This window comes from Stegostoma tigrinum, chromosome 43 (genome assembly GCF_030684315.1).
Source record: "Stegostoma tigrinum isolate sSteTig4 chromosome 43, sSteTig4.hap1, whole genome shotgun sequence".
Taxonomy (NCBI): domain Eukaryota; kingdom Metazoa; phylum Chordata; class Chondrichthyes; order Orectolobiformes; family Stegostomatidae; genus Stegostoma; species Stegostoma tigrinum.
In genome coordinates, this window is record NC_081396.1 from 2,423,704 (window position 1) to 2,451,263 (window position 27,560).

At 43.6% G+C, this 27,560-nt stretch overlaps 2 protein-coding genes across 7 annotated transcripts; one reads left to right on the plus strand and one right to left on the minus strand.

The window, feature by feature from the left end:
- Positions 1–138: 138 nt before the first annotated feature.
- On the minus strand, positions 139–27,013 carry LOC125449100 (oocyte zinc finger protein XlCOF7.1-like). 6 transcript variants are annotated; one of them, XM_048524737.1, is made up of 3 exons: positions 6,301–6,627; positions 4,412–4,526; positions 139–1,932 (listed from the first exon to the last, which is right to left on the minus strand). In XM_048524737.1, the coding sequence occupies exon 3, from the start codon at positions 1,901–1,903 to the stop codon at positions 485–487; it is 1,419 nt and encodes a 472-aa protein (XP_048380694.1). In that variant the 5' UTR covers positions 1,904–1,932; positions 4,412–4,526; positions 6,301–6,627; the 3' UTR covers positions 139–484. The 6 variants fall into 6 exon arrangements, with proteins under 6 accessions (XP_048380694.1, XP_048380693.1, XP_048380691.1 ...); XM_048524736.1 differs by having other exon boundaries at positions 139–1,957; XM_048524734.1 differs by having other exon boundaries at positions 139–2,010.
- LOC125449102 (gastrula zinc finger protein XlCGF8.2DB-like) lies at positions 6,377–9,067 on the plus strand. Its single transcript, XM_048524742.2, has 2 exons — positions 6,377–6,451; positions 7,522–9,067. The coding sequence occupies exon 2, from the start codon at positions 7,838–7,840 to the stop codon at positions 8,984–8,986; it is 1,149 nt and encodes a 382-aa protein (XP_048380699.1). The 5' UTR covers positions 6,377–6,451; positions 7,522–7,837; the 3' UTR covers positions 8,987–9,067.
- Positions 27,014–27,560: the final 547 nt, after the last annotated feature.

Consider the following 27,560-nt stretch of genomic DNA (forward strand, 5'->3'; position numbering starts at 1 on the left):
CCCAGTGTGAACTCGCTGGTGTGTCACCACAGATCCTATTTACTTTTAAAGTCTTGCTCACAGACAGAGCATTAAGAAGATCTTGTCAGTGTGAACTTGCTTGTGTTAGAGATACTGAAAATCCTCAACACTGTTCAATGAAAATCTGATTTGTGACTTTTATTCAGAAAACTAACATCAAAAATTGAAGTGGAATTAATGACATCAGAAGAAAAAGACATCAATGAACACAGTTCAACCCTGGATGTGAAAAGCAGCAAAATCCAATCCCAAGGTCACCCCTGACCTCACTGGTGTCTCAGCAGGTGAAAAGTTTCAATGAATACCTTCCCACGCTCAGAGCAGACGAACAGGCTTCTCCACAGTGAACGTGCTGGGTACAATGAGTTGAAATGTTTGCCCAAACTCAGTCCCCACGTGAGAGCATTTGAATGGTCCCTCAGCAACGTGAACACATTGATGGGACATCAGAGCCCCAGACCCTTTATTGCACTTCCTGCAGTGTCACATTTAAATGGTTTGCTTTCTTCCCAGTGTGAACTCGCTGGTGCCTCAGTAGGATGGATGACTGAGTGAATCTCTTCCCACACTTGGAGCAGCTGAATGGCCTTTCCCCAGTGTGAACCCGCTGGTGAGTCAGCAGATTGAATGACTGTGCGAATGTCCTCCCGCACTCTGTACAGGAGAATGGCCTCTCCCCAGTGTGTGTTCGCTGGTGGACAGTGAGCTCAGATGATGACCTGAATCTATTCTCGCACTGGAAGCATCTGAAAGGTTTCTCGTCAGTGTGAATGCGTTGATGGGAAATCAGCTTCCCTGAACTTTTAAAGCAGTTTCCACACACTGAGCATTTAAAAGGTCTCTTGTCAGTGTGAACTTGTTGATGGGACATCAGATCCCCTGAACTTTTATAGCATTTCCCACAGTTTAAACATCCAAAAGGTCTCTCATCAGTGTGAACTCGTTGATGGGACATTAGTTCCCCTGAACTTTTATAGCACTTTCCACAGTCCGGGCACTTAAAAGGTTTCTCCTCAGTGTGAATACGTTGATGGCGTACCAGTTCCCCTGAGCGTTTAAAGCAATTCCCACATTCTGGGCATTTAAAAGGTCTCTTGTCAGTGTGAACACGTTGATGGTTCATCAATGCCCCAGAACTTTTAAAGCACTTCCCACAGTCTCTGCATTTAAAAGGTCTCTCGTCAGTGTGAACACGTCGATGGGATACCAGTTCACTGGAACCTTTATAGCCCTTCCCACAATCTGGACATCTAAATGGTCTCTCGTCAGTGTGAACACGCCGATGAGACATCAGATTGCTGGAACTTCTATAGCACTTCTCGCAGTCTGGGCATTTGAAGGGTCTCTCTCCTGTGTGAACACGTTGGTGGCGCATCTGTTCCCCAAAACTTTTATAGCCCTTCCCACAGTCTGGACATCTAAATGGTCTCTCCCCAGTGTGCGTATGTTGATGGGACAGCAGTTCCCTGGAACTTTTATAACACTTCTCACAGTCCAGGCATTTAAAAGGTCTCTCATCAGTGTGAACTCTTTGGTGGGACATCAGATTGCTCGAACTTTTAAAGCACTTGCCACAGTCTGGACATTTAAAAGGTCTCTCCTCAGTGTGAACACGATGGTGGGACATCAGGGTGGATGACTGAGTGAATCCCTTCCCACACTTGGAGCAGGTGAATGGCCTCTCCCCCGTGTGACTGTGTTGGTGAATTTCCAGCTCCGATGGGGATCTGAATCCTTTCTCACAATCTCCACATTTCCATGGTTTCTTCCCAGTCTGATTGCGCTTGTGGCTTGTGAGGTCAGATAACTGACTGAAGCCTTGTCCATGCTCAGGACATGCGTATAGCTTCTCGCCAGGGAGAATAGTGTTTTCTCTTTCCATGCTCAAAATCCAGTCGTATTCAGGTTACACTAAATCAGATGATTCTGTGAGATTCTGAAATGATATTTGGCTTGAATTTCCGACTGTGAATCCTACCTTTGATTACACTTGTAAAATTTAATGAGAACAGAAACAGAAAAAAATGATTCAAAACAGAAGGAACACAAAATCACAAAAACCAGCTTAGAAACAAAGCTGACTGAATCTAGTAGTTTATGGGGAGGTCACAAGGAAACCGTGACCATGAAATCTGCCAGATTTCCCTCAAAAAAACCAACAGGTCACCAATCTCCTCCAGGGAATGGAAACTGCCATGCAGTCTGGACGACAAATATCTGACATCCATGGGAGAACAGAGAGAGCTTGGGTGACAGCAGAGGCCACAAAGCAGAGGAGCACGAGCAAGTGGGGGGGGGGGTGGCTCGATTGGGAGGAAGCTTGGGAGCGAGGAAGGCAGCGTCAAGAGGTGAGGGAGAGAATGAGGGGCGACGGAGACAGCGAGGGGCAAGAGTGGGAATTATAGCAATAAGAGAGCGTGGGGGCAATGACTCATCACTAAGGCTTTCCATTTCCGCCTCAATGACATCACCTAACTCTGCCCTGGTCTCAACTCCTCTGGAACTGTCATCCAGTTCTTTGTTACTCGTGGACTTAAATGTTCTAGCACATTCTTGGCAAACTTCCCACATTGATCTTTCCTGTAATCTCAAGGTTATCCTCATTCTGTTGTTCAGACTTTATTCACACCAAACCTTGTTCACCCATTACCGCTATGCTATTTGTTTACAAAGCACCAAAACTTAAAAAAAACTCAGCATTGTTTTTAAGTCCCTTCCTGGCTGAAATCATCTCTACCTCTCTAATCTCTCTGAGCTGCACAAAAGTCAGATATATCTGTGTTCAGCCCATTCCAACTTTTGAACTTTCCAGATTTTAAATCATTCCTCCACCAATGGCCGTTTTTAAATAAATTTCGCTGCCGTTGGCGGAGGATCTGGAAATTCCTCCTTAAATTTCTCCAGGTCACACTGTTCTTCAAGATAATGCCGAAAACACACCGCTTAATTGAAATGTTTTCTCATCACCACACAGACTGCAGCATTCAAGCAGGGCCACAAGTTGTTACAGGATGACAATATAATCTGCTGATCTTGGTGGTGATTCTGAAAGCCCAAGATCAAATTTTTAAAATATTTAAATTTTCATACAGGATCATACATATAAAAATGGATTAAAAGCATCTGCAGAAATGCTTGTTCCTAACAATATCATCTCATTATTTTGAATGCAGTGTCCATTTCACAACCTGATCTCCCCTAAAACGTGCCAATCTGCTGACAATTAGAGATCGGAAATTCCTGGAATTGACTGGTTCCAAAGGCCTCAGGATTAAACCGAGCAGCTCCTCCTCCATATCCATTTCAGCTCAAGCTAATTCATCAAATGCTTTCACAAAAGAACTGGATAAGCACCTGAAGTGCATTACAGACCCTCGCCACCCTCTTGGTGAAATATTTTTCCCTCAAATCTAGTATCAGCCTTTCACATTAAAATTGCTCCCTGTTATTACTGACCCTTCAACTAAGAGGACAAAGTTGGCCTTCCTGAGTTAATTATTTGTACAATGGATTGTTTAGTATCATTTTCATAAACAACAGCTTAAACCTTTTGAAACAACGATTATCATCCTTTAACATCTCAAATAATACTTCGCCCTGCTCATTGCCCAAGAACGAGGTTCAGTGGGGGGGAAACCTCCTTCGGTTACAATGTAAGGGAAGGGAGTGAAACTCACTGGCTATTTTCTCTGACTATGTACGAAATGGCCTCCTTCTGTTCTGTGATCATTCCGTGAGTCTGTGAAAAAGGATGTGAACTGGAGACACAGAGTAAATCTCTGGAACCAAAACTGCCATACTCTAAACCTTAATTAGCTCTTAATTAGTCTGTCTGTGTTTCTGGACTCAGTTTTCTGAACAAGTCCTGGAATAAATCGAGGAAAATACTGTAGATACTGGACAACTAAAACAAAGATGAAAGGCTGGAAACCCAGCAGCTCAGACAGTATTTGTAGTGAAGGGAACACAGAATTAACATTTCAGGATGTGCAGAATGAATACAGTGAATGAAAATAGTACAGAATATGATGGTTCACATTAGCTCAGAAGAGAATTGATCACTTATTCAGGAAATAAAATTGCTGACTGTGGGAAGACAAAACCAGTGAATCAGCCACATATAGTCAACAGATGAGTAACAATGAAAACCCCATTTGGAAACAATTAGTAAACACACCAGCAAAATACTAAACAGGGTTAAGATAAACCAGTATTAATGGTAGATCAACTTGGACAATGACAAAGAAATGATCAGGGTGAGAGTGGTGAAACAAAGCAATGGACCTGGTTTCATAAACACTGTAATAGACTCACAACACATCCAGACAGATGGAGCAACAGCATAGCACAAAAAGCTGTAAACTGTAGGTGGATGCGCAACAATACTCACTTCTGAAACAATTTCATTGCTTTGAAATTAAATTCTCCTGTTGAATGTTGCAACTGGAAAAATAGCCCAAGAATTGTAAGAGATAAAAGCCCAGTTGTCAAAAATCTTCAGCTCCCTGTAAAATGAGATTCCAAAAATCATAAGTGTCAGTCAAAATTGAAATTCAGAGACAAAATTTTCTCTTGGTTGAAACTTGCGCTGTCAAAGAAGTTTCGAGATTGAAGCTAGAATGTAGAATCACAGAAAGACTTGAAGGAAGAGAAATTTTAATTGCAAGGTCAGGTTGAGGGAAAATTTGAAAGATGTGTCTAAGTTTAGACTTGATTACCTTAGGTAGATAAAGAAGCATTGCAGAGTGAAATTTTGTTCCTGCCATATGGTCCTTCTCCACACTGTCCAGTGAAGTGCAGGGTGACAACCTAAGATTGTGGCTGATATCATATAAATTATAATTTTGGGGTTTGTCTGAGGTTGATAGCAATCCTCACTGTACCTGCTTTAGTGTTCTCTGGAAATTTTAATCTTCTGCTCAGTTCACCCAATTTAAGATCACTTTGCTCTATTGAGAAGAGAAATGGTCCCATGACCGACCCTGAGGGTCACAACTATTTATATCACTTCCTCTGCGAAAACTCTATTTTGCCACTCTTTTCATATATTTATAAAGAAGATTGGTATTCCCTTGCAAATTAATTGTTAGTATCATTCCATACTCCCTTTCTGCCTCTCCACCATTCATTCCAATCTCTCTGAAACATCGATTTTCAATAAGGTTCTCAACCGTATTTTCTCCTGTCTGTAACAAACACACTTCTTCTGGCTGTCTTAATTTTTATCTCTTGTCATTTATAAAGCTCTAACTTCCTTTGCCCTACTTTTTGATTGTGTCTGAAATACTTCTTTTTCAAAAGGTAGTCAATTATTCAATTACATTCTTTTCCTCGCAACATTTGACTCAATTATTTTTGGCACAGCGTTGTTCTTACTAAATTAAAAATGAGATTCAGAGACCATACAGGATAGAAGAGACCCTTTGGTCATCAAGTCAGTAATATCAGATCTAACTAAATCAACACTTGTAACGCTGTCCAGTCCCAAGTCCAGAGCTTTGAACATCATGACATTTCACTCACTCATCAAAGTACTTTGTAAAAGTTGTGAGGTTACCCACATCAACTCATCTCCCAGGGAGTGCATTGCAGACACCCACCACCATCTGGGGGAAACATTTTCCCCTCAAATCCCTTTTAAGCCCTTCACTTAAAATTATGTCCCATTATTATCGACTAAGAGGACTGAATTGGCTTTACACAGTTAATGATTTGTACACTGCATTGTTCAGCATCATTTTCATAATTAGCTGTCAAAAACTTTTGACACAATGATTATCACTTCTTAAATGCCCAACTAACACTTCACCCTCTTCTCCGCCTCCCCCTCTCTCCTCATTTATTCCAGAACCCTCACCCCATCCCCCTCTCTGATGAATGGTCTAGGCGCGAAATGTCAGCTTTTGTACTCCTGAGATGCTGCTGGGCCTGTTGTATTCATCCAGCCTCACATTTTATTACCACGTCCAGTATTGCCTCCTTTCACATTGGACTAAAATCACAACCTGGGACAGAGTCGCCGACCCACACCAAATGGCCTGCAGTGATGCAAGAAAACATCGCTCCAACACCTCGTCGAAGTCTATTAGGAATGACTGATAGATATTGGCCAATTCAGCAAGGCCTGGTCCTCCGAAACAAACAAACGTAAGCTATGAATATGTTCCTGAAAACGTTTTAGGAAGTCTTGTCCTGTTGTGCAAGCACATTTCAGTGTAATTTTCTTCCTAATCTTATTGATTATCATCCTCAGCCTACATCAGAGCAAACAAAACTCACCAACACAAGAAACCCCCAACATGCCCCGCGGTGGTGCCTGTTCCAGATCCAGGTCACGTGCGCAGGCGCGGTCCCACCCAGTGCTTGAAGCATGCGCAGTGACAGAGATGACAATGGGCAGAGACGCTGTTTTTTTTCTCATCGGCAAGCGGTGAGGTTGCGGGACTGCGGGGGAAACCCTGGAGCTGGGGGGAGGACGGGCAGGCTTTATAAGCATTTATTAAATACATCAAACCGCGATTAACAACGTGCAAGTCCCGGATTCGTGGACCCGGGGCCTTTTCCTGGGCAACAGTTCAGGATAACAGCCGCCATCTTAGATCCACGGGGAGCGGCGCGCTGACGTCCTTGTGTAGTGACGTCGCATCGAGTGGGCGTGGTTTTGGTTGTCTGGGTTTTCAACTGGGTCCTTGCGCCAGAACACAGTCTCCCCCAGCTACTGAGTCGTCACGTGATAGCTTCCACGATTGCTGGGTCACTTCGATTTGGAGTGTCTTATAGTCATTGGGAATAATGGAGAAATGAAAAGTACAGCATAGGAACAGGCCGTCCAAGCCTGTGCCAATCATCTTGCCCAAATTAATATAAAAACAAACCTGCCACTTTTCGATCTGTATCCCTCTATTCCCTCCCTACTTATCTACCCATCTAGATGCCTCTTAAATGTCACCATTGTGCCCATATGCACCACCTCTTTTGGTAGTGCATTCCAGGCTGCTACCACTTCTTGCGTGAAAAACTTACCTCGCAAAGCTCCCTTAAACTTACCCCCTCTGACTTTGAACCTCTGCCCCTTGTAATTGAAAGTTCAACCCCGTGAAGAAGCTGACTGTCCGTGCTCTCACAATTTTGTAGACCTCTATAAGGTCTCCTCTCAGCCACCGTCTTCCCGGTGAAAACAACCGTTGTCTTTTTAATCTCTCCTCATAGTCAATGCCCTGGAGACCAGGCAACCTCCTGGTGAACCTTCTCTCTACTGCCTCCAAAGCTTCCAAATCTTTTTGGTAGTGTGGTGACCAAAACGGCACACAATAAATATTCTGGTTTTGTTAGGAAGGTTCCTTTTGCACCTCTTAATGTTTTGTTACTCTTTTGACTTATTTTGGTTTGTTTGGATCAGGTTTCTAGAAGAACAGGAATGTTCCAATGAAACTGCAATTGTCTGTTCTGATTTTCTGTTTTGTACCGATAGTGAGGGCTTTTGTTATCTTGTTTCACAAGGTACTGGAAGAAGATTGCAGACTGGATATTCAATCCAAGCGTCACACCTACACCTGTGAGAATCACTCGATTTATTCATTCTGAATGTTATCAGCCTCTGACTATAGAAGAAATGGTTTCTGTTCTCTTCAAAGGAGAAGATATCAAATGTCAATCTGACTAGAAAAGCAACAAAACTGATAAACAGACCTGAGTGAGAGTGTTCTGTTAAACATCCTGAAAAAAAGTCACATATTTGCGGCAGAGAGAAACTGTACATGTGTGGGTGAGGTTTCAACTGATCATCCAAACTGGAGAGAAAAAAGGACGTTGTGCAATGGAGAAACCATGGAAATGTGGTGACTGTGGGAAGGGATTCAATTACCCATCTCAACTGGAAGTTCATCGCCGCAGTCACACTGGGGAGAGGCCATTCACCTGCTCTGTTTGTGGGAAGGGTTTCACCCATTCATACAACCTGCTGACACACCAACGAGTTCACACTGAGGAGAGGCCATTCGCCTGTCCTGTGTGTGGGAAGGGATTTGCTCGATCATCCCACATTGTGACTCACCAACTTGTCCACACTGATAAGAGACCATTTCAATGCCCAAACTGTGAGAAGAGTTTTAAATGCAGAAAGGATCTGATGATACATCAACGTATCCACACTGGGGAGAGGCCATTCACCTGCTCAGTCTGTGGGATGGCATTCACTCAGTCATCCCACCTTCAGACGCATCAACTGGCTCATTCTGATAACAAACTTTTTAACTGTTCTAACTGCGAGAAGAGCTTTAAAAGCAAAAAGGACCTGCTGACACACCAGTATACTCATACAGGAGAGAGGCCATTCACCTGCTCTGTGTGTGGGAAGGGATTCACTCGTCCATCTGGCCTGCTGTATCACCAGCGGATTCACACAGGGGAGAGACCATTCACCTGCTCTGTATGTGGGAAGGGATTCATTAATTCATCCAACCTTTTGATACACCAGCAACTCCACACAGGAGATAGACCTTTCACCTGCCCTGATTGTGGGAAGGGATTCACCCGTTCATGTAACCTTCTGACACATCAGCAGGTTCACACAAAGGAGAAACCTTTCACCTGCCCTGTGTGTGGGAAGGGATTCACGCGATCCTCCAACCTAATGAATCACCAACGAGTTCACTCTGGAGAGAGGCCATTCACTTGTCCAACGTGTGGGAAGGGATTCAGTCAGTCATCCAACCTGCAGACACACCAGAAGATCCACACTGGGGAGAGGCCATTTACCTGCTCTGAGTGTGGGAAGGAATTTTCTCATTCATCCTACCTGGTGAAACACCAGCGAGTTCACACTGGCGAGAGGCCGTTCACCTGTAATGTCTGTGGCAAGGGATTCATTCAGTCGTCCCATCTACTAACACACCAGCGAGTTCATAAGCAACTGCAGTGTTTGGATTCTGCACTTGCTGATGCTGCTAAACATATCCAGGACTGAACCATGTTCACTCCGATGATCCTGATTTGTTGATGAGTTTGTATATTCTGTATAAATGTAAAATTAATCACCTTTTCTCAAGACAGTTTTGGACCATTTTCTTTCCCACCTGAGTGTTTAACATCACCTGTCCGCAGTCAGAAAAGACATTCTGGGAGGAGCATGCTATGTCAGAAACAGACCTTTAACTTGGATACAGTCTAGAGGGACAAATGGGATTTTAGTCTCTCATTTCTCTTCACCCATAACGGGTTCTCATAATGTCAGTGCTGAGGTGCATAACAAATAGATTTGAGTCACTCGCTTCCTTGGTTCAGAGCCCCAGACACATGCAAAAGCAGCTCCCTTGCAAACGTGTTCAGAGTCAGGAAGAATAATGATGAATGCTGTAAACATGCCGAAAAATTAGTGTCAAAACTGTGATCTGTTCTGGAACTCAAAACAAAGAATTGCAGGTGCTGGAGATCAGAAACACATGGAAGTGTGTGTTTCTTATCTGTTTTGACTGAAAGTGAAACAGCACGTTTAATTTTCAAGTCTGAAAATGGCGCTTGATAATTCCACAATAGTTAAACTGGTTTGTGTTACAATCCTGATTTATTGACCAGAAGTACATTTAAAATGTATGAGTTAAAATCTGTAATAAAGTTGAAGATGGGGGTGTACAATTAGATCTGTAGGTGTCTTTATAGTATTTGATTCCAGATTTTTAGAAGGGGCCTGCATTGTACCCAGGAATTTCCTCTTTTATTAATATTGCTTCCCACACATTGTCTTTTAAATATACCACATCCCAGCAGGTGAGTTAATATGATCTACAATGCATTCCCTGAAAGTCTGAAGGAAACAAATTCAACAGGAAATTTGTAAAGGAAATTGGAAGTATATTTGAATAGGAACGTTTCTCAGGGCTTTGGAGAAAGATTGGAGAAGTGGAACAGCTGGATAGTTGTTTAAAATAGCTGACCGGATTCACTTAAGGTGAATGGTCCTCTTGTGATGCAGTGGTAGTGTAATTCCCCCACACAGAGAGATCTGGGTTCAAGTCCCACCTGCTCCAGAGATGTGTAAAAACATCTCTGAGTATTTTGAATAGAGAAATAGGTTATATTTCTTTCTTTTAAAGATTTGAAGTATTGCACATATGTAGTTCCTGACTCTACACTGTTTCTGTGTCAGTTGCTGCTTTTTATAATTACTTTTCATCAACATTTTCAGACAGGCTATGACAAACTTCTGAGGCTGGTGAGACTTAAACCTGCACCTTCTGGCACAGGTAGGGACACTGCTATTGCTTCTCAAAAGCTCTTCAGTTTTATTTTTTAATGACAAGGAAGACAACAGTGATGTCAGTTGAGCTCAAGTATGGAGACTGCATGGTATGGGCTGAGAGGCATGGCAATGACATGAGTGAATCAAAGGTGGTATTGAATTAAAATGAATTAAAATCTGTGTGTTCATTCTTGATGCTGTCAGTGTGAAGTCACCCTCACAGCCAGGAAGTCTGTTTGTGCCGATAACATGAAATTGAACACTTTTTTCATTCTCAGACAGCACAACCTCCTGTTTCTTTGCTGCCGGTCTGAAACCGTGCATCTCACTTCTGGCAGAAAATATATCTCGGACCATTATCTAGTGGAAACATCTGGGCACAGGGTTAGTGCAGCATCCCACAGATCACATTGCAGTGATATTTTAAAATGTAGCAGCTATTTATGTTTAAAGCTTCTGTTTCAGGACAAATTGGTGGGCTCGATGGTGTGGAAATGCCGCTGTTGAACTGGGATGGACAAGATCACAAATCACACAACACCAGGTTATAGTCCAACAGGTTTGTTTTATAGTAAATGCTGTTAAATCTTTAATCAGTTAGAACATTTTAATTGATTTATATGTGGAAGTAAATCCCCAAATTCCTTTGCAGTCACTGTGCTGAGAAAACTAAAGGTTTTATCAGTGTAAATTTTAGGTCAGACAATGCATGTCAGAGGTGAGGCCTGGTGAAAAATCTGTTTGTGTTTTGGTTTGGAGTCACACTGCTTTTATTTCTAGTGTAGAAATTTATAAAATGCCACATTAACTGACAGCATATTTTTCAACAAAATAGAATGTATCTATAAAGACAGATTCACTCCGTAGATTCACGTATGTGTGTGCATGAGAGAGTGTGTGTGTGTGTGTGTGTGTGAGTGAGAGAGAGAGAGAGAGAGTGTGAGAGTTTGTGTGTATGTGAGAGTGTGTGTGTGGGAGAGAAAAAATGTGTCTGAGAGAATGTGAGTGTGACTGTGTATGAATATCTGTGAGTGTGAGAGTGTATCCATGTGTGAGAGAGAGACACTGTGTATTTGAATGTGAGAGTGTGTCTGTGTGTGAGAGAGGGAGAGACTATGAGAGAGAGTGTGTGTGAGAGAGAGAGAATGTGTGTGAGATAGTGTGTGTGTTAGGGAGAGGGAATGTGTTTGTGTGAGAGAGAATGTGTGTGTGAGAGACAGAATATGTGTGTGTGAGAGAGAGAGAATGTGTGAGTGTGTGTGAGAGAGAGAGAGAGTGTGTGTTTGTATGTGTGTGTGAGAGAGAGATTGGGAGAGAATGTGTCTGAGAGAGAGTGTGTGTGAGGGAGAGAGAATGTGTGTGTGTGAGAGAGAGAATGTATGTGTGTGAGAGAGGGAGAGAATGTGTGTTTGTATGAGAGAGGGAGAGAATGTGTGTGTGTGTGTGTGTGTGTGTGTGTGTGTGTGTGTGTGTGTGTGTGTATGAGTGAGAGAGAGAGAGAGAGAGAGGAAGAGAATGTGTGTGAGAGAGATAGAGAATCTGTGTGAGGGAGAGAGAATATGTGTGTGAGAGAGACAGAATGTGTGCATGAGAGAGAGAGAATGTGTGCATGAGAGAGAGCGTGTGCATGTGAAAGAGTGTGTGTGAGAGTGTGTGAGAATGTGTGTGAGAGTGTGTGAGAATGTGTGTGAGAGAGAGAGAGTGTGTGTGAGAGAGAGTGTGTGAGAGAGAGAGTGTGTGAGAATGTGTGTGTGTGAGAGAGAGTGTGAGAATGTGTGTGTGTGAGAGAGAGTGTGAGAGAGTGTGTGAGAATGTGTGTGTGTGAGAGAGAGTGTGTGAGAATGTGTGTGTGAGTGTGTGAGAATGTGTGTGTGTGAGAGAGAGTGTGTGTGAGAATGAGTGTGTGTGAGAGAGAGAGAGTGTGTGAGAATGTGTGTGTGTGTGAGAGAGAGTGTGTGAGAGAGTGTGTGAGAATGTGTGTGTGTGTGAGAGAGTGTGTGAGAGAGAGAGTGTGTGAGAATGTGTGTGAGAGAGAGAGTGTGTGAGAATGTGTGTGAGAGAGAGAGTGTGTGAGAATGTGTGTGTGTGAGAGAGAGTGTGTGTGAGAGAGAGTGTGTGAGAATGTGTGTGTGTGTGTGAGAGAGTGTGTGAGAGAGAGAGTGTGTGAGAATGTGAGTGTGTGAGAGAGAGTGTGAGAGAGAGAGTGTGTGAGAATGTGTGTGTGTGAGAGAGAGAGTGTGAGAGAATGTATGTGTGTGTGTGAGAGAGAGAGTGTGAGAGAATGTATGTGTGTGTGAGAGAGAGAGAGTGTGTGAGAATGTGTGTGTGTGTGTGTGTGTGTGTGTGTGTGTGTGTGTGTGTGTGTGAGAGATTGTACCTGTGTGTGTGTGAGAGAGAGTGGAGGAGAATTGTGTGTGTGTGTGAGAGAGATTGTATCTGTGTGTGTGAGAGAGAGAGTGCAGGAGAATTGTGTGTGTGAGAGAGAGATGTGTGTTTGGGAGAGTATGTTTGTGTGTAGGAGTGTGAGTTTGTGGGCAAGTAACAGTGTATGTGTGAGACAGTGAAGGTGTATGTGTGCTTGAGAGACTACGTGTGTATGGGAGAGTATCTGTTGCAAGGTTTCCTTAATCACATACAGAGGCCTACTCTCCCCCCCACACACACACACACATTCTCACTCTCCCTCTATCTCACACATATTCTCTCTCTCGTGCACACAGAACACTCTCTCTCACACACAGACATACTCTCACTCACAAAAACGTACTCTGACTCACGCATGGGCACTCACTTTCATACACACTCACATTCTCATTCTCCCTCACACACATACTGTCTCTCTCATACACATACAAACACACTCTCTCTCTCTTGCACACTCACGTGAATCTATGGAGTGAATTTGTATTATGCAGATACATTCTATTTTATTCAAAAAGCACACAATTCGTGGACAGTCACTCAATGTCAGTCATTCCTACATTAAAAACATACTCCAAACTAAAACTCAAACATTCTAAACAAGACTTCACACTGACATGCATTGTCTGACCTAAAATGCCACATTTTTCCACTGATAAAACCTTTAGTTTTCTCAGGAAGTGACTTCAAAGGAATTTGGGGATTTACATATGCATATTAATCAATTAAAATGTTCTGACTGATTAAAGATTTAATAACATTTTAGGTTTGTTGGGGGAATCCTCATGAGTGGTGTGACCCTTTGTCATCTTTTGCTTATAAATTCAGTGTCTGATACTACCTCTCTCACTTACACCTGAAGAAGGAGTATGGTTCTGTGGGACACAACATTATGCTATGATTTGTTTATTATATCTTCCCTTATCTCAGTTATGATTCATTAGACAATAATACAACATCCTACCTTAATCCCCTCTCCTTCCTGCCTGACAGCTGTAAATCCAGGGATGTTCAGCTGCTATGCTCCCACTCTTTAAGCCATGTTTTCAGTATGTTCATGATATCGTCACTGTTGTAATTCATGTATCAGGGCATCCAGTTCTTTCAAAACTGCAACATTGTGCATTCCCTTTCCACTGGAAGAATTATCCTCCTTGCCAAAGTGTATGATCTCTCATTTCACACATTTCATCCAGCTGCAATTTTTGCCCACGTATTTAATCTCTGCATCCATTCAGTCGCTACTCTCAGAAATTCCCTTTCAAGAGCTCTCTCTGTGGGAATGGATTCAGAAAATCATCAGAACTCTCTGTACATTAGTGCACCCAAAACTGGGTTGCGGCCATACATCTGCGCTGCCTTTGGGGAGGGGTTCATTAATTCATCCAATCTGTTGAGATACCGATGAGTTCATACTGAGATGAGAATTTTTAAATGTTCCAACTGTGAGGAGAGTTTTAACAGCAGCAATAACCTGCTGAGACACCAATACACTCACACAAGAGAGAAGCCATTCACCTGCTCTGTGTAGGAAGGGATTGAGTCAGTCATCTGCCCTGGTGACACACCAGTAAATTCATATTGAGGACAGACCATTCACCTACTCCATGCGTGTGAGGGAATTCACTTGTGCATCCCACCTTCTGAGACACCAATGGCTTCACATCGAGGAGAGGCTATTCACTGTTTGTGGGAAGGGATTCGCTCAGCCATCCAACCTGCTGCAATATCAGTGAGTCCGCAGTTGACGATAGGGGTTTGATTCTAGTGATCTTACTGCCCTCATCATAGCCAGGACTGAACTAGCAAGTTATACCTGAGCAGTGCAAGAAATGTCCCAGCCGCTTTCTTCCATGGTTTAGGGGTCCTAGACATTGGCCAGATGATCCTTTACAACTGTGTTTAGAGTCAGAAATAACAACGCTGAAGGCTGAAAAAGTGCTATCAAATCGCAGATTAGCATTGAAATATGACCTTTTCTGACTGGAAGTGAATTAATAGGTTCATTGGTAAGTAGAAAACATGAACAAAAGCCTTCCATTGCTAATATGTAATCTTTCAGCCTTTTCTAAGGAAAAGAGCTTCAGACTTTCATGGTTATTACAAGATATCCCTTTATGTGATATTCGTGGTTTAACATTTACTTTCCTTGTCCTTGTGAATTATGACAGCAGCAGAAATATTTCATATCTGAGGGATTTCAGTTTGGGCTATTTGCATTTACAACATTTTCAGATTTTCTGAATAAGGGTCTAGGCCCGAAACGTCAGCTTTCCTGTTCCTCTGATGCGGCTTGGCCTGCTGTGTTCATCCAGCTCTACACCTTGTTATCTCAGATTTTCCAGCATCTGCAGTTCCTACTATCTCTGGATCTTGTTGTTTGTGGTTTTAAACAGATGGAACTCTGTGAGGCTGGAGCAGACATTTTGCAGCATTGTTTAATTTTTAAGCTAAGCAAGTTCCCTGTGATTGGCACTGCCCTGAGAAATTAATAACTACATGGCTGACCTCCACTTTGTTGCTTTGAAAGAGATGCAATGTGTGTACATTTTCTTTCTGTTTGCTAATATCAGGGGCTTGTGTACGAACACACATAGCTTCCACATGCACCACATCATGTGCTGGACTAACAACTCTAATTCCCAGCTATTAGTAATTGTAATCAGTAACAATGGAATACTTTGAAAGTGTTGACCAATTCAAAGTTGCATTTAATGCTGGACACAGTTTTCAGAATTTTGCGAGAATGGACTGATTGAGTATGGTCAATACCTTGCCATTGCAAAGAATCAAAGGGACATAATGTTTGATATGATCAGGCAACCTTCAGGATTATGGCCTACATGCCTGGTATCACACTGGGACAGAATATCATGTCCATCTATGTGATAGGTCGAACTCTTTCTTTGCTTGGTTGGCAGCATTCTGTTAGTATTGAACACCAATCCTGTTACTCCTAACTGTAGCAGCAGATTGGATCAGCTGGCTTCACTTGATGCTCAAATGTTTGAGATAACTTGATAATACAGGGTAATCTAAGGTACACAGGGCACTTTCTAGGGTGAAACATCATAGCCTTTGTCTTGTCATGAGCAGTTTGCACAATAATTGACAAGAGATCAGATGATATTGTCATGGGATCCTTTATTGGGTTCCAGGAAAAACATGCCATCAATGGAACAATACGGGACCTATCTCTCTTTTACACAGATAATGGTTCACATGTGGAAATGAATTGCCAGAGGAAGTGGTGGATGCAGGTAGAGTTCCAATAAATAAAAAGACATTTGGATAATTTTAAAAAAAATTAGGTGTCATTCCGTTGATAACACATTTCTCCTGCAACTCAGTAAGGATGTTTGCAGCGATCCCAAGACAATACAACTTTACCTCTTGCAATGTATTTTACAAACTCATGACAAGCCAAAGGCTGTCACATTTCAGCCTGAGAGTGCAAACATCACTTCCTCTGGCAGTTCAAAGCACCAATGAACTACTATCTGTGTGAAAATGTCGCCCAGCATGTTCTCTTTTAAACCTTTCTCCTCTTAACTTCAAAAAAAAAGCTCCCTAGTTTTGAACTCCCCTCCCTAGGGAAAAGACTCTTGCTATTCAGGTTATCTTGTTGGAAATGAGAATGGAGGAAACTGGAACAGAATCCCGTCCCCAGTGAGAACTCACTGGTGTGTTAGGAGGTAACTGAGTGAATCCTTTCCCACACTCAGAGCAGGTGAACAGCCTCTCCCCAATATGCTCACGCAGTGAGTTGAGATGATTGCCTGAACGCAGTCCTACAGTGAGAGCATCTGAACAGCCTCATGTCAGAGTGAACATATTGATGACATGTCAATTCTCCAAACTTTTAGAGCACTTCCCACAGTCTGGGCATTCAAAAGATCTCCCTCGAGTGTGAATTATCTGGTTTAGTGAGTTGGGATGATTATTTAAACCCAACCACACAGTGAGGGCACCTGAGCCGTCTTTTCACAGTGTGAACATGTTGGTGGGACTTCAGATTCTGGGAGCATTTCCAGCATTTCCCGCAGTCTAGGTATTTAAACGATCTTTTGTCAGTGTGAATCTGCTGGTGTCTCTGCAACTGGGCTGACTGAATGAATCACTGCCCACTCTCAGAGCAGGTCATTGGCCTTTCCCCAGTGTGAACCCACTGGTGTACAGTGAGTTGAGATGATCACTTGAACCTTGTCCCACATTGACACCCCTGAATATCCCTCCTAGGTGTGAACACGTTGATGGGACATCAGCTCTCCAGAATTTTTATAATGCTTCCCCCAGTCTGTAAATTTAAAAGGTCTCACTTCAGTGTGCGCATGCTGGTGTATCAGCATGTGGGGATGACTGAATCCTCTTCCACATTCAAAGCAAGAGAACAGCATCTCTTCAGTCTGTACTTGCCAGTGTGTCACCTGTCTGGATAACTGAGTGAATCTCTTCCCACACTCTGGGCAGATGAACGGTCTCTCCCCAGTGTGACTGCAGTCTTGAGTTACATGAGTTTAGAGTTCTGATGGGTAACTGAATTTCTGCCCACAATCTCCATATTTCCATGGTTTTTTTTCTCAGAACGATTGGTGCCTTTATCTGTTGTGGTCAAAGGCTGATGATATTCAGGGCCTGGTGAACTGATTAACTCAGATGGTGATGCAATATTTGGTTTGGGTTTTGCTGACTGCAAGTCATTTCCTTCTATATCCTGTGAACTGTATTTGAAACCAAAGTGGGAAGTGAGAAACACAAGGCAGGCTGTGAAATCAAGCCAATAAACTGGTAATTTGGGGAGCACGCTTTGGAAAATGTGACAATGAAAGATGTTGGACTGTTGTAGAAACTCAACTTGTTCACAACTGCCTTCAGGAAAGAGAAGCTGCCACCTGTCTGAACTTATACCAGATTCTGGTCTCTGTAGGAGGAGAGAGAGCTGGGAATAGCAGGAGACAAACTAAAGGGACATTTTCCTCCATTTAATCAGGACGAAGACTGAAGCTATTGCTTTCAGTGTCCGCTGCTATCCCCACTTCCGATCTACCAATCGTGGCATCAGGGGTATAATAATACAAAAAAAAGTCTCCAGCCATCTGCAGGGCACTGCCATTCAAATTTTCATGTTAAGTCCAATAATCTGCACTTTCCACTGTGAGTCGCGGGGCCCCATTCTCAATTAACAGGGAACTGGTAGTGTCTTTTCTGTGGAGAACCCCCATCTCTCTGCCGGATCAGTTGCTCCCTCTGACCGACCTCATTCTCTTCGACTGTGCATCTGTCCATCACCAGTGCGCTCTCCATGCACTGTTCCCACTGTGACTTCAAGAATCAATATCAATCCTGGAAACAGGTCAGTGAAGATTAACCACAAAGTGGGTTCTGGAATGTAGATGGGTATTCCACCTTCTGTGAAGCTGAGGTCCAAAGCTGCTGCCTATGCCTTACCTTGAAGCAAAACTCATTCCTCCATCGCTCCCACACTTGTTGATCTCCACTGACTCTTCGTTAAGCTGTGTCCTTGTTTTAAAATCCTTATTCATGAATTCAAATCTTTCCATTTCTCACCCTTTCCTACCTCAGTAACCCTGCTGACCCTCACGGATATCCAGATTGCACTCCTCAAATACTGATCCCTTCTGCATTCCAATGAGATTGCTCCACTTTCACTTCCTGAGAGCCTAAGCTCTGGAATTCTCTCTCTATATCCTCCCTGTCACTACCTCACATTCCTCCTTCAAGAATTTTCTGAAAAACACTTATTTGACTAAACATTTTATGGCTGATGTTGTACTTTCTTACTTAATGCTCCTGAGAAGCATCTTAAGACTTTACATGATATTAAAAGGGTGATCGAAGTTGTTATTGTACAATATAAACAGGCAATCACCTCTTGCATACTCGAAATCTGCTACAGTTCTTTGCAGCCTTTCAGTGTGAAGTTGCACAACTAACGTGAATGAAAGTTGGAGTGGTAAACGATTGACCATCCGCTCAGAACTGAGCAATATTGCCAAACTCAGAGAACCACACAGACAATCCAGGGAGTACACATTGAGGGATGATATGTGATCAGAGATAATGGGAACTGCAGACGCTGGAGAATCCAAGATAACAAAGTGTGAAGCTGGATGAACACAGCAGGCCAAGCCGCATCTTAGGGGCACAAAAGCTGACGTTTCGGGCCTAGACCCTTCATCAGAAGAGGGATGATATGTCACCATCTCAGCAATCAGTACGCTCAGCAACTGAGGATTCACAGATTAGAGAATTCCAAAGATTCACAGCAATTTGAGTGAAAATTATGCCCCACTTTTAATACTAAATGGCTTACACATGATGAAGAGAATGTAAGGCCATTTCTGGACAAACCATTCAGGGATAAACACCTTCTGTGCAACAACACTGTCAAACTATTTCTGAATTTTAGACAACTCAATAAGATGTTGTCCAAAACTCGAGAGAGAACAGGCACATCTTATCTCACCTCCATGTCAACCATTTCATCTCATGGGCCAGTTCAGTGGACGTGTTAGCAGAGGGGCAACTAACCAAGAGAAGAAACTCAGGAAAAAGATGGAGGTCATTGGACCTGGTAAGCTGCTTTGAAAGAGCAGTTGAGGTTCATTGATGAGGAGTGAGATTGTGCCAGCGAAAACAGCTGGAAGTAAAATCTATCCTATGACTATCCATATTTTCTCTCTCACCACTGTCTCTACCATCAGTGCTTGTCAGTACAGTCACTCGTAGAGTTTTTTTTATAGTATGGCCTCAATGTCATCAAACATCCATTTGTTTAATACCATTTTTCAGCATTTGGCCTTGTAAATTTTCCAGTGTTCCTCTAAAGGAGGGCGGGAACAGTTCATTCACGTCACAGGGAGACAGCCAACCTCGAACCTAAACCTCAGGTTGTCCCTTTTGACAAAAGTCCCTCGGGTTTCCCAAGGAACTGGTCGAGCCTGTTTCGGTGTTGTGCGCCTGCGTTCCATACCCTTGCCGACGTAAACAAATGGGCGGGACCTGCATAATGCATGTGACCAAGGTTGATTCATTGATTGATTCATTGACATGATTCTTGGTCTTGTGCAGCTTTTGTGTCCCTGCTTTCAGTATTACAGCATCGCTGGACAGGTTCATTGGTAGATATCTCGAAGCTCGAGTAGAAAATACAGAAATTGCTGGAGAAACCGGTCAGAGCTGGTAACGACGAGACAGGCGGAGGATTGAGAGTGAGACAACTGGGGTGGAGGAGGAATTTCTTCTCGCAAAGGGTGGTATTCTGTGGATTTCCTTACCATACAACCTATCGAGTTTTGGTTGTGAAGTGTGTTCAAGTTTGAGATATATTTTTTAATCAATGTGGGTATCAAACAGAAAACAACAGCCGGCACTTCACAGACGCATTTAAAACACTGACATGTTCCATATGAGGACGAGACTTTAATTGATTGTTCGCCCCGAAGAGACACAACGAATCCTCCAACGTGCGGAAATTGTGGCTACGTGGGGATTGTGGTAACGGATTTAATTATCCAAAACTGTTAGAAATCCATCAGCACAGTCACACTGGAGCGGAATCAGGGAAATGTGAGGACTGTGATAAAGAATTCGATTGCCCATCTGAGCTGGAAATCATCGACACGGTTGCACTCGGGAGAAACCTGCTCTGTGTATGGGGGGCGATTCACAAAGCCAGCCACCCTCGTTATACATCAGTGAGTTCACACTGGGAAAACGTAGTTCATTTGTTCCAAGTATGGGAAGAGATTCAGCAATTCATCCATCCTGCTGAGACATCGGTGATGCCACGCTGGGGAAAGTCAATTTACCTGTACTTTGTTGGGAAAAAAATTCACTCAATCTTCCATCCTCACTGCACACCAAATTACTTATATTGGAGAGAAGCCATTCACCTGCCCTCTGTGTGGGAAGAGTTGAAAAGTTATCTAATCAGATAACATGTCAGCAAGGCTTCAATTCTGCTGTTAATCACATCCAGAAATGACAGTCTGATAATATTTGGATTATTTTTTGCTGATTTTAAAAACAGCTATGCCTAGCAAGAGTTTAATATTATGGAAATGATTCAGATTCAATTTTTAAGCAAACATTTTTATCAGATGGAACCTGAATCAAAAACTGGTCTGAGATCTATTCAAGATGCACTTGATAAGGTTATATCAAGAAATCCAAACTGTCTGTGACAATGAAGATCTATATGCTATACTAATAGGATCAATATTGTCCTTGATCCAACCATCACCAAAGTTGCCCACCTGAAACCAGGAAATACCAGATCTCCCACTTGCAGGAGTAGACGGATGTCTCACTCAGTTACATGAGACTGGGAGCTGTAATCCTGTGGAACAGAGTTTTCCCAGTCCCCATTTATGTTCTCCCACAGGTTCCTGTCATTTCTGAGTTGGACAAGTGAAAGCTGGGTGAAGGTTGAAAATGGTCTCTTTGCAAGCAGAGAGGCGCTTCAAAGGATAGAATTCCAATTGAACTAATCAAGCACACAAAGTCCCATCTACTATCACACCCTCATGGCCTCAGCTTCTGTCGGGAGGACAGAACTGTTTCACAGGAAACACATGATCCAATTTACATAAACATGACAGAGAATTGTGAAATTTCAAATCATGCAGTACTAGAAGTGGGGTGAGCAGTCTGGTAATTTAGCAACGGTGGAGAAATGGTACTGAATTGAAGCTGGAAGTTGACAATGTGAAAATGATCGTGTTACTTCTGGATGACATTACCTGACAGCAGCATGCAGGTCAGCAATATCAGAGCTAAGACTTAGAGAGGAAAGGAATGTCTGAAGTGGAGGGTTAGCCTGCTCAGGAGAGTCAAGTTTTCTTCAAACAAGGTTGAGGGATTTAAAGGCATGAGGGACAAAATGACAAGACAGAAACTGTTCAGAATATTGGCGAACGTGTAGGTTGGACACTTTGCATGTTAGTGGGAATAGGTTCAGAGGAGTAGGAAGTACATCTTGTCAGCAAGACAAGCTCTGATAGGATGAAGGGACAAAATGTAATTGGAGGATAATGGGAATTCTGGGCCCAGTGAGCTATTGGAAGGGAGGGAAAGAGTAGGAGCAGAAGATTAGATTGTCTAAATTCAGTGACAAAGAAGGTCCATGAACTCCTCCTACTTGTTGGAGGTGAGGATGGTGGTGAGAGGGAGCGCCCATCAAAATGAATTATGGTGAAAATTTAGCAGACTGACACAGAGCTGATTTATTTGACTTTTATTCAGTGTATTAACACATAATAATGGGAGTTATCAATATCAATGAGCATGGTTGTTTCCAGGAAGTAGTTAAGAGCAAAATTCAATACATGCAATCATTTATGAACTCGCTGGTGTCTCAGCAGGTTGGATGAGTGAGTAAATCCCTTACCACAATCCATGCAGGAGAATGGCCTCTCTCCAGTGTGACTGCGTTGGTGTACAATGAGGTCAGATGATCGCTTAAACCCAGCCCCGCAGTGAGAGCACCTGAAAGGTCTCTCCTCAGTATGAACACGCTGATGGCGTGTCAGCTCACCAGAACTTTTAAAACACTTTCCACAGTCTGGACATGCAAATGCTCTCACCTCTGTGTGAACATGTTGGTGGAGAATCAGTACCCTGGAACTTTTAAAGGACTTCCCACAGTCTGAACATTCAAAAGGTCTCTTGTCAGTGTGAACCAGCCGATGTGTGAAAAGGTGGGATGACTGAGTGAACCCCTTCCCACAATCGCTGCAGGTGAATGGTCTCTCTCCAGTGTGAATTCGCTGGTGTTTAGTGAGTTGAGATGATTGCCTGAACCCAGTCCCACATTGAGAACACCTGAATGGTCTCTTGTCAGTGTGAACATGTTGATGGGATGTGAGATTGCTGGAACGTTTAAAGCACATCCCACACTCTGGACATTTAAAAGGTCTCTCATCAGTGTGAACACGTAGATGGGACATCAATTCTCCTGAACTTTTATAGCATTTCTCACAGTCTGGGCATTTAAACGGTCTCTCCTCTGTGTGAACACGTTGATGGGACATTAGTTCCCCTGAACTTTTAAAGCATTTGCCACAGTCCGGACACTGAAAAGGTCTCTCATCAGTGTGAACACGTAGATGAGACATCAGACTGCTGGCACTTTTATAACACTTCTCACATTCTGGACATTTAAAAGGTCTGTCTTCAGTGTGAACCCACTGGTGTCTCAGCAGGCTTGATGAATGAGTGAATCCCTTCCCACACTGAGAGCAGATTAACGGTCTCTCTTTGATGTGAACCCACTGGTGTCGCAGAAGATGGGCTGACCGAGTGAATCCCATCCCACACTCTGAGCAGATGAACACTTTCACGCCAGTATAACTGCATTTGTGATTTGTGAGGCCAGCTGATTGACTGAAGGCTTGTCCACACACACAGCACATGTACGGCTTCTCCCCACTGTGAGCGGGACTTGTCCATTCCATGTTCAAAATCTGATGAATTTCTGATTATGGCGAATGTGGTGCCTCTCTGAGATCCTGATGTGATGTTTGGTTTGAGGTTCCTGATGGCAAATCCTCCTTCTCTAATACCCTGTGAAGTTTATTTAGAACAGAATAGTGTGAAAGAGAAGAGAATTGACAAAAACACAAAGGGAAGTTATGAAATGGAGCTGAAAGAGTCTGGCAATTTCTGGGGCAGACACTAGAAAGAAGTGACCACAAAAGCTACCAGTTTGTTAAAGAAAACAAACATGCCACCCAGTCTGGACTACACAAGGCTTTGGCTTCAACGGTGGAAGGAGAGAAGGGAGAACAAGAAAGAGAGAGAGAGAGAACTGGGGAGAAAGAGTGTATGAGAGGGGTGAATCAAAGAGAAAGTACAGAGGGGAACAGAATGTGTGCAGCAGCGATGAGAGAAAGTGTAGCCGGGAAGCGGAGCCAGATTGTGAGAAGGGTGGCCACAATGTGAAGTGTGCGACAGCCAGAGAGGGGAATCGGTGTGAGAGCATGAGGAGGGAGCGAGGAAGAGGATAAAAGGGAATCTAAGAGAATGAGGCAGTAGTCAGTATATTATAGAGGGAGGGAATCAGGAGGATTGACCTTTCGCCCACTGTCCGTCTCCTGGTCACTGGGAACCTGACGCCCCACCCACTCATATGACACCATCAAGTGGATCGTGTGTCCACTGGTTTCCCCCTGAACCTGTTTACCAGAAAATGCCCTGCAGCTGCAAGCATGGCTCCTTCAGCATCTAATTCAGTATTTCAGGCCTCCCCAACTCACACCTCCATTCCTTTCCTCACCTGCCCTACCCCAACTTCCTCACCGTGGCTCCATTCCCTACCCCGCTATCCCCTGTCCACCACATCATTAATGATTACTCTGCCATGTATCTTCTTTTAAAGTGATTTTGACACTTCTCTTCCTTGTGGAAATACCCTGAGATTAGATTTCTGGATGGTTATAGGAATAGGAAGGGTTTAAAGGGAAAGGGACCAAAAGCTGCAAATGGGACTGGATTAATTTAGGATTCTTTTTAGAATGGAGTGTTGTAACTAGTGCTGTTCCACAGGGATCAGTGTGAGAACTTTGCTTTTTGTGGTTTAGAGAAATGATTTGGGAGAAAACTTAGCCGGTCTAATTAGTAAGTTTGCAGATGATACAAAGTCTGGTGGAGTTGCGGATAGTGAGGAGGATTGTCAGAGGATACAGCAAGGCATAGATCAGTTGGAGGTGTGGGCAGAAAAAACGGCAGATGAAGCTCAATCCAGACAAATTGCATTTTGGAAGGTCAATTGTGGGTGAAATTTACACAGTGAATGGCAGAACCATTAGCAGAGGGATCTGAGTGTGCGGGTCCACAGATTATTGAAGGCACTGGCACAAGTAGATAAAGTAGTAAGAAAAACACCTATGTCATGCTTGCCTTCATTAGAAGGTGCATTGGGTACAAGGATAAGCAAGTTATGCTGCAGATTTATAGAATTTTAGTTAGGCCACACTTGGAATATAGTACAGTCTGGTCACCACCCTACCAGAAGAATGTGGATGCTTTGGAGAGGGTACAGAAAAGGTTTACCAGGATGTTGCCTGGTATGAGGGATTTTAGCCATTAAGAAAGGTTGGATAGACTGGGAGACAATAAGGACTGCAGATGCTGGAAGCCAGAGTCTATAGATGTGAGGCTGGAATAGCACAGCAGGTCAGACAGCATGAAAGGAGCAGGAAAGTCAGGTTTCGTGCCAAAACCCTTCGTCAGGACTCCGATTGGGTTTGTTTTCACTGGAATGTAGAAAGTTGAGGGGAAACCGGATAGAAGTTTGTAAGTTTGTGAATGGCATGGATACAGTGAAAAGTATGAGGAGTTTTCCCAGGGTGAAGGGGGACACAGGCTCAAGATGCGAAGGAGGGGGTTGGGTGGGGGCGGTGCATTTTTAAGGAAATGTGCAAGGCACATTTTCCACACACAGAGTGGTGAGTGCCTGGAACACATTGCCAGAGGACGTGGTGGAAGCAGATGCAAGAGCAGCATTGAAGGAGCACCTGGATGAATTCATGAAGAGGAAGGGAATAGAGGCATAGGAATCCGGTAAGTGAAGACAGTTTTTGCATAGAAGTGCAAAATGTGTCATTGCAGGCCTGAAGAGCCAGTTCTGTGTTGTTCTTTGTTTTATTTCTGGTTGGCATGGACATGTTGGACCGAAGGGTCTTTATCCGTGCTGTACATCTCTCTGTCTCAACTCTCCCCACCGGTTCCCCACATATACCTTCCCTGAAGGTATTGACTCTAAGTGACTTAAATTCCAATTTTTCTATTTTCTTCTCTATCCCTGATAGTGAATATTCAATGTGTTGACTCTTTGAATGTTCTATCTAATTAATCCTACATCCTATTGTCAAAACAAGGCCTATCTACTGTCATAAGGCAAGAATGGAAAGGTTTTCCCTTTGGTTACTTCTCAGACTTATTCAACACTGTGGATTGATCAATAACATAATGTACTCAGCATATATTAAGTGTTCACTGGTTAATTAAGCACAGTACTGCAGAGTTTAAATCAATAAATCTCCACATCCCATATCCTACCATGGCATTATTAACGTGGAGCTAAGTTAACACAGAAACAATGCAATAGCAGAAGTAATATCACATTTGCACATCTTCAAACACTGAAATGCCAGTCAAATTATTGACAGTTCTCAGCAGTCTGGAGAAACAGCAGTGAAGAAAGCCATCATGAAAGGAGCTGATCTTCTGTTCAAGTCCACTGCCTTGCCTGCTGACTACATAGTCAAACTAAGTAAAAACTAAAAGAACTGTGCGTGCTGGAAATCAGAAACAAAAAGAGAAGTTTCTGGATGAACTCAGCAGGTCTGGCAGCATCTGTGGAGAGAAATCAGAGTTAACGTTTTGTGTCAGGTGACCCTTCCTCAATACTGCAATTTTTGTTTGTGTTTCATCACCAAACTCTCCACTCCTGATCACTTTACTTCACAGCTCAAGACAATTCCACCACGTCAGAATGGTCCTCCCCCTGGGATCCCACTCCCTATTACTACTCAGGAGACTCATGACTCTGTGGTTTCTCCAAATCTCCAACAAACCTTAGCATCCTCCCTGCTACAGGCACACAAAGAACAACCACCCATTCCTTCTCCATCAACTGATCCATGGCGGGGCGGGGGGGGAGTGAAGTGACATCAAAACCACTGTTAAGAAGGAGCTAAGCTGTAGGATCAAACGGATAAATCCACATGATAAAATTGAAGATCAAATCTACAACAGCTCGAGGCCATTTGGGGACAGGCAATAAATGCTGGCACAGTCAGAAAGGCCCAAATCCTCTACATCCAGAAAACAATGCTGTAATATATTTTCCTGCAAACATCTTGGGAATCTTTGTTCTTTAAGCTCGCATTATTTCCGCAGTGATTAGTTCTTACTTTTATTGATTGCCATTCCCTCCTCGACTCTCACATCGTAGCGAACAAGCTCACCAATGGCAGTGTCTTTACCCATAATCCAAAGCGATGACGCATGTCCTATATGTTTGTCACAGGGGCACATTGTGCAGACGCAGTAACGCCTAGAGTTCAGGACACACGGAGTGACTGTGGTAACAATGAGCAGAGACCTGTTTTTCTTCTCGTCCGCGGACGGTTAGGCTGCGAGATCACGGAAGGAATACCGGAGCCATGGGAGGACAAGAAGTGTTAATATACATTTATTAGGCACATCAAACGTCGATTAACCACCCTCAAGTTACGTGTTTACATCCATGAGGCCTTACGCGAGATCAAGTTCTGACGAACAGTCACCATCTTGGCTCCGCCTTGTGTTCAGCGCATGCGTAATTGGCTCCGTGTCGCACAGTGGGTGGGACTTCAGGGCCTCCAATACCACAAGGTCCTTGCGCCCGGTGATACATGACAGATATAAGTGATAATGGGAACTGCAGATAATGGAGAATCTAAGATTCTTCAAAGACCGCAACTTTCCCCCCGCAGCGGTCGAGAATGCCCTTGACCGCGTCTCCCGCATTTTCCGCAACACATCCCTCACACCCCGCCCCCGCCAAAACGGCCCCAGGAGGATCCCCCTCGTTCTCACACACCACCCCCCGCCAACCTCCGGATACAACGTGTCATCCTCCGACACTTCCGCCATCTACAATCCGACCCCACCACCCAAGACATTTTTCCATCCCCACCCCTGTCTGCCTTCCGGAAAGACCACACTCTCCGTGACTCCCTTGTCTGCTCCATACTCCCCTCCATCCCCACCACACCCGGCACCTTCCGCTGCAACCGCAGGAAATGCTACACTTGCCCCCACACTTCCTCCCTCACCCCCATCCCAGGCCTCAAGATGACTTTCCACATCA

Bases quoted from the DNA above. Each gene is read 5' to 3' on its own strand.
- LOC125449102 (XM_048524742.2), top strand. From the start codon at position 7,838: ATGGAGAAACCATGGAAATGTGGTGACTGTGGGAAGGGATTCAATTAC.
- LOC125449100 (XM_048524735.2), bottom strand. From the start codon at position 1,903: ATGGAAAGAGAAAACACTATTCTCCCTGGCGAGAAGCTATACGCATGT.